The sequence below is a fragment of the Parasteatoda tepidariorum genome, chromosome 2 (assembly GCF_982258835.1).
Source record: "Parasteatoda tepidariorum strain Cologne lab strain chromosome 2, Ptep-v5.0, whole genome shotgun sequence".
Lineage (NCBI taxonomy): Eukaryota > Metazoa > Arthropoda > Arachnida > Araneae > Theridiidae > Parasteatoda > Parasteatoda tepidariorum.
The window spans coordinates 23,572,397-23,580,383 of record NC_141756.1 but is presented as its reverse complement, the minus strand read 5'-3'; the positions used below and the strand labels follow the sequence as shown (position 1 = coordinate 23,580,383).

The 7,987-nt window shown below is 25.3% G+C and overlaps 1 protein-coding gene across 4 annotated transcripts in view; it reads right to left on the bottom strand.

Moving 5' to 3' along the window:
* Positions 1-7,987, bottom strand: part of LOC139424952 (zinc finger and BTB domain-containing protein 41-like) — a 56,951-nt gene that overhangs the window by 35,182 nt on the left and 13,782 nt on the right. For 2 of the 4 annotated variants that reach the window (XR_015431304.1, XR_015431305.1), the window contains one exon: positions 377-7,201. Coding sequence is in view for 1 of the 4 variants with exons in the window: in XM_087157007.1 (XP_087013133.1) it covers positions 6,992-7,201 (210 nt within the window). In the remaining 3 variants the exon portion in view is untranslated. Of the gene's footprint in view, positions 1-376; positions 7,202-7,987 lie in introns of those variants that run through there. The other 2 variants (XR_015431306.1, XM_087157007.1) reach the window with 2 other exon arrangements.

Here is a 7,987-nt window from a genome sequence, read left to right as displayed (position 1 = left end):
GCAATATAGGAGACATCTACAAAAACACAAATAAGGTTTTTATTTTTTGATTAATATTTCTGGAGCATCTGAGATATTGGGCTGTTGTCTTATGTCCCCTATTAAACACATGCAATAATACATAACTAGTCACTGTTAAACACATAAGGTAATAATCAGGTCCAGTTGAATCCATAACATACTAAGATTTTCCTCTCAAAACAAACTCAGTTCATTACTCTTAGGAATATTACAAAAGAAACTAGACTATTTTCTATTCAATTTCAGAAATTATGTAAAGAAATGACTGAGTTACTGAACATTTTTATTTATTTATTTATTAACAAAAAAATTCTGTGTGCATAATTTATATCAGAATCAGGCTTTTTTAAAAACATATATGTCAGGAAATTTTATTGCAAATTGCTACAGTGAAACCTCATATTAGAGATGCTCCTACAAAATGGACACTTTCGTATTTTTTTTAATTTTCAATGAATCTGCAATAAATAAACCATTGTTTATGTTCTTCACTAAGCGGACACTCCCGTAACCAGATATGAGCAGTCATTTATGCTCCATAACGTTATTTTTATAAACTCTTCAAACCGGATGCCACTTTTTTTAAAAACTATTTCTACTTAAAATTTTGAAAACAATTAAGTAAATAAAACATGTATTCAGCCACCATCTTTTATAGCATGTAAATTTTTCGCCTTATCCATAACTAAAAATAATATTAAGCTACTGTATTTATAAAAAATCAATTTCTCTCTTGTCATCTTTCTTTAACTTTACAAAGAAATGAGAGGAAATGATACTGCTAATGTAAAACATTAGCATCATTTGATCTTTTAATTTGGACAAAAGAGGTTATGAGAACCCACAAGTTGAAATGTTTTAAATTCTTTCAATTCTGAATGAAAATTACGTTCTTCTTCCAACCACTTTGACTAACACGGCACAGCAGGATTAAAAGAAGAGAACAGAAATAAAGTCATTGAGATGTTTATATAAATCACACATTAATTCATACTCTTGACAAATGATTGTGAAGACAAAAACTCCATATCTTTTTCTATGTCTCACTAGAAGTTAACCTTCAAGGAGGTATTGCCCTTTTTTCTATCAGGTGATGGGAAAATGCTAAGGGGTATAATCCTATTGATTGGAACTGTGACTGTTAAAGAAACTGATATTCAATTGATGCTTTCTGAAAAATAACCAAAAGTAAAATCTTTAAAGGATCCTCAAACTTGTATTGAAGATCTGAAATATTTTTATTCCTTCAAAAATGATGAAATCAGTGTAAAAATGTTAAATGATTTCAAAATGTACATGAAGATGTGGTAAGTGGCAGCCACTTAAAACAAAGGCTTTCGCTATAAGTGTACCCTTCCCATAAACTCTCTCTAGACTACTTTTGTCAGCGGATAATTTTATGGTCCCAAGAGTGTCTACTTAACCGAGGTTTCACTGAATTGTATTATTAAAGAAATAGAACAAATTCAATGTTTTGATGATGAAATGAATAGGCTAACATGATAAAATAAAGGATGTGCCTATATGAAAAGAATTGGATTACATGACAACAGAACAAATATGTTCCCATGACAATAAAATGAACATATTTGCACAATAACAGAACAAATTTATTCATATAACATGCTCACACTCTAACAAAAGAGTAAATTATCATACTACTTAAATATCCATTAACTTCAAATATAAAATTTTTTTTTAATCATTTAAATTAATACATTTAAATGATCTATTTTCTATGCCCCTCACTAACTTTTTATAAGCCATAATAATTTTCATCAAGATATTTTAGTTTCATAAAAATTGAAAAAGTATTTTCAACTCAATGAGTTTTGATACAAAACTAGATAACTAGTTTTGATAGAAAAAAAAAACTATATGAAGATTAAGCATAACTTGATTTGAACACCTCTTTTATAACGTCTGCTATAAAAAATAAATGACATCATTGATGGTTTCACTAATTTGAATATCAAATTTTAATACAATTTATATAAAATTTAAAACATGCCACTAAACCATGTTTTAAAACAGAGAAAGGCATAAGAACTCTAAACAGCTATATAATAAGTTAAAATAGAGCACATATGTATAAAGGATGGAAAGAAAAATATGAAATATTTACTTAACAATTATGATTCACTCAAAGTTGACAAACATGCATAGAGAGGAATGCAAAATAAATATTAACAAATTTTAAAACATAACTACATTGCATGCCTAATTTAAAAGATAAATAAAGAGTAAACCACTTCAAAAACTAATTCTATTACAAAATTTGGCTTTCCCTATGCTGTAAGATAAAAACATTATAGAAAGTAAGTCTAGTAGTAAAATAATGCTTTGGTTAATAATAAATATTTATTGTCTTTAAATTATAACTTTAATAAAAGTATCAAGTGTTTAATTTATATACAAAAATAAGTACTTTATTTGCTAGTTGAAAGAAAATGCTTTTAAAATAAATAATACGTAACAGATAAGATGCTAATATCTAACCCAGCTTAGCTGTAAGCAAAAGGCACTAACACAACAACACCAACAGAGGCTGGTCCTTATAAGAGCACATAATTATTACACTATGATAAATATGATTTATTGATCACAATATAGCAAATATGAATAATTTTCAAATTATGTTAAATATAAATAATTATTCATCATACTAAAGTAAATATGAGTAATTATTCATAATATAATGAAAATTATGAGTAACTATTTATCCCACAATTATAAAAATGAATAATGATTTATCCAACTACAGTAAATATGAGTATTTTTTTTTAACAAATTAATAGTAAATAAGTATCAATATAAAATAATTATTCCCATTAAAATTATTTCAATAGAAAACTTCTCCAACCCCTTAAGTGGTTAGATTATTGTTAGAATACATAGGAAACAACAATTTTACTTTAAAAACTACTCATAAAGAACTAATTTTAATATATGTTATTTTAAATGACACATTCATTATAATGTTACAATATTTAGCACCATGAAACATTTAATCATTCAATAAATATAAGTTATTTAAACAAGGTAACTATGATTTAAAACTAACTATTCCCATTATAATTATTAAACTGTAAAATTAAAAACTATGCAAAAGGAATATTTTTAGCAATGCAATATGACACGATACATTTACTTTGAATTGGTTAGAAAAGAATTAAGCTAAAAGAAGTTGCTGTGACAGTAACAGGTAATGAGTTTACCAAAATTAACTTGATTTTGCATACTGAAGAAGCACATTTCTCATACTTTCTGGATATTGATTATGAATGAATAAGTGTTGGACAAATAATAGTAAATAACAATCCATATTAATAATTAGCATAATAATAAATATTATTTAAGAAAATAGGCTTGATATAGGTGTAATTTTTTTTTGTTCTTATTTCAAATTAGGGGCTAAAAAGATATGAGTTTAATTTTAGAAATGTACTTCTATCAAGTTAAAAAAAAAAAAGTATTTTAATAATCACTTTTTTTTCTTCACATTTTCTCAGACAGAACAATTACTTTAAGTTTTATGCAAAATGTTGTTGCAGTGATATTTTTTTTTAAAAGAAAACTTTCGAAAAAAAAGTAAAAAGTTTTTTTTTTTTTTTACAACATATATTAAGAAAAATAAGTTTATATGCTTGAGATTGTTATATGCTTATTATAATAGTATATGTATAATTAAACATATGAACTTTTTTCTTCTTCGCATTCCATGTGTTTATTTTTTATGCCATAGATTTAATTAAATTAACTGTAGATTTCAGAGTCACCAATATAGTTGTCTAATAGGCAAAATACAGTAATAATAAAATATCAATTAGTTGAATTTTATTGAATAAAAAAAAAGTTACAATAATGCACATTGAAATTAGCACCAAGAAAATCTAAAAGAAATTATAAATAAAAATTATTTCCATAATTTGTAACAAAATTAGGGCAAATAGTTGGCCATAGAAAAGACAATTTATTATTTACAAGCTGTAGTAAATAGATGTTTTAAAAAAATATTACAATTACATCAGACAAGTTGCTGTCCTTTGTTAAGGAAAGATGTATTATGTTAGGTAACAAAGGAAGTAAAGATTGTTCTGTTTGACCTGGACAGATGAAACAAATTAAAATATTTATATTCAATGATGGTCTTGACTTACCATCATGAGAAAACCCTTTGCCATAAGACAAGTTGCTGTCCTTTGCTATGAAAAGGTGTGTTATAACAGATGAGATGGGATGCACATATTGTTCTATTTGATCTGAATAAATAGATGAAACAAAACTGAAATCTTTATTTTTATTGCAAATCCTTATTTTCTTAGAAATACTTTTGCCGACTTATTATTTTTTATTTTATATGGTTCCATTTTGTTAGGTCAGCTTATTTCTGCCAGAAGAAAAATGAATCTCTTACAACTGGCATAAAATTGAACAAGTCATTTCTATGGCAATCTAAACCATATCTGATGGTGTGGGGTTTCCTTCTGATCTTAAGTCAATGTTAAGGATGAAATCAAAAAGCTTCTCAGATGGCTTTAGAATAAAGAAAAATATGATAAAATTTTTATAAAAGGATTAAAAAAGGCAATTATTTGATAAAATTTTCATTAGACATCACAGAAATGCTAAATGAATTGGAAGAACTGGTTTAATTATCATTCAGCAATTAATAATCCTATTTATAATATTTAATTAAATAAATTGATTCCTGAAACTGTAATAAGCATTGGGATTATTAAAGCTTTTACATCTTCTTTTTTTGGCTCTCATAACATTTTGAACTACAAGTCTCCAATAAAAAGAATAAAAAACAAAATGGCATATTTTTAAACATGCCTGTTAAAAGTTTTCATAAACAAATATTTAAGATACAACAGTAAAAATTTTTATATAAAACAATTTTATTACTTTGCAAGAAAAATAAACTTAACTACAGGCTTCAAGCCCTTAAAAAGTATAAATCAAGATAGCACAAAGGAAAATTTCAATTTGGAAGTCAAAATTTCTTGGAAGATGATAATTACTTAATTTTTTAAACAAAGTATTTCATGCCTGTGATGTGAAAACATATGACACTTCAGCGAATTGTGATTCGAAAATTTATTATTGCAAAGTTTGCAGATGTATGGCTTTTCTCCAGAATGCACTCGCATATGCACCTTGAGGTTATACATTCTATTAAAACTTTTATTACAAATGTTACACACAAATGACTGCATCTTTGTATGTTTTTTTATATGTGCTTTCAATTTTTGGAATTCAATTGATGAAAATGAGCAGAAGTTACAAGCATAGCCTTCATCCAGTAAAGTATATCCTGCAATACACTTGATTTGTAAATTGAGTAATTGTAAACATACACACAAACAGTAAATACAAATTAAAGTTATTGTGATTAAATAACTAATTATGTAATTAACAAGATGATTTAAATATGTCAGGTGTGGGAATTAAGGTCAAATGAAAATAAATATAAATGTATTTTTTTAAAAAAGAGAGAGCTTTTACACATGAATAAATTTAAACTGAGGTATACCAAATAATATTTGATAATACATTTAAATTTAAATCCAACATTGGATCGAAAGAAAAAAATTTTTAAAGAGAGAGAGAGAGAGCTCTTCGAGATAAATAAATTTAAATCAAGGTATTTACAGGAATATAAATGAATAAAAAATCCCCAAATTACATTTGATATTTTTAAATGGAAAAAAAATTCTAAACTATTATTTTAGAATATCTCCGAATAAATACAAAAAAACATTTTTCAGATACACAAACATATATATTAAAATAGATTTGCACACTAATCTCTCATATTGATAAAATATTCAAGGTTTAAACAATTTGTAAAACCAAAATTTGCTATTACAAAGTTCGCACATATTAAATTTTCTCAGCAAGTAATTGCATATCAAATTAGATTTAGCAGAAAACAATTGAGGCAAGGATAAGGTAGTACAGTTGACACTTTAAAAATTTATAAAACTGAAAATTTGCAAATTTTTGTTTTGAAATAGTGAGTTTTCCTTCAAGTCACATATTTGTGTTCAGAATAGACATTATAGAAACCTTTAGATGCAAAATTTACTAATTCTGGAGTGTTTCTGAATGAACTTTTTTAATTTTGAAAATACTTTGGCAAGAAAGACATATGGAAGTTAAAAACACAGCTTTTATTTTAAGGCAAAAAAATAAAGAAAATATTGCAAGATACTTATTCTGTGAATTGAGTAAATGATCACAATTAAATACCCTAAAAACAGGATAACTTTAGTTAGAATCAATATTTTAAAAATATTACAGAAATAATACAATAAATTTGAACACATATTTTACATTATGCCATTCTTGAGCTTAGAAAACACATGAATCTCCAACAAGTTGGGGGAAGAAAATTTAATGTCACAGAGTTTGAGTGGAATTTTTTTTTACTCACATATGAGCTGCAAGGTAATACTCCGAAGTGAATGTTACAAACATATGACTTCATCATTTTGCGAGCTTTTCCAAGATTTTCAGAGTTTTGAAACTTTCGGGTAGAAATGCAGCATAAGTTTTAAACATAGCTTTCACTTGTCAATAAAAAATAAATCCCTCAAAAAATTCAGTTTGTAAGAAGATTGCATTTTAAAGTTTCAAATATGTGAGTAATTTGAACTTTAAATATAAGAAAAAACATAAACATAAAAAACTTAAATAAATAAAAATTACAGAATTTTTCTAAGGGTTAATTACACTTTAACACGACACAACAGTGTCAAAAAGGTTATAAGTAACTAGAACAATGTTGAAGCAAATCAAAACTGGCAGTTATCATTTTTCAAATATATTGAACTAAGTTTAAAAAAGTTTTTTAGTATATTCCAGGATACAAATAATAAATTTGCTAATATATGTTAGATTAATTCACTCCTGTGTTGAGAAAACATATGATTCTTTAAAGAATTGTGAAAAGAAAAATTACTGTTACAGAGTTTGCAGCGGAACGGTTTTTCCCCAGAATGTACTCGCATATGAGCAGCAAGATTATACTTGGTAGAAAAACTTTTGAAGCAAATGTTACAAACATGTGACTTCTCCTTCCTGTGACCTTTCAAAGGCTTTTTCAAGTTTGGAAACATTTTTGCAGAAAATGAATAAACATTGTCTTCATTAGATCCAATAAATTTAAATCCTGAAACATAGTATTCTATTTATAAAATGTGTATTTAAATGCAAATAATAAAAACAATACAAAAAAGTTTTGAAATAATTAGGGTCAAAGCAAAGTAATAATAAATAAATCCTTTTTGAGATTATTTTACTTCAAATACAAGACAATCAAACTATATTTATAAAAAAAAGAAGTAAAATTTCAAATCAAAATAAATTCTGTAATATTATATTTTACAAACGTAAAGAAATTTTTTTATAGTAAATAAAAAAAATATTTATTTCAATTCATACTAGAATATTATAGCAAAAAATCAAATATTTCATTAATTTTTAACAAGGTTTTTTATTAGGTCAAATAAAAACAAATTCTGTAACACAGTAAATATATTAATTTAGAAAACAAATATGTTATATATTCGAGTATAAATTGACTTAAACCCTTAAAATGTTAAAAAAATCAGGGGGTTGACTTTAACACCGGTAATAAAGTCTGACATTCATTGATCATGAAATATCAATGCAATGAGATAAATATGATGCAATAAACAATGAGATAAATATGAATAACTTTATATTAATTTATGTCTTACAAATCTCATGTTATTTTTAATATGTTACATACAATTACTTTTACATTTTCTCTCGTCATTTCCTTTACTTATAACAGTTTTTTTTAGAAACATTACTTTAAATTTCATGTAGGAAAAAAAAATTAAGAAAAAGTTAAGATAATTTATTCAAGAGTTTCAATATTTTTAACTTGAGAAAATTTTGCAGACTCAACAAATTTTTTTCTTCATATTTT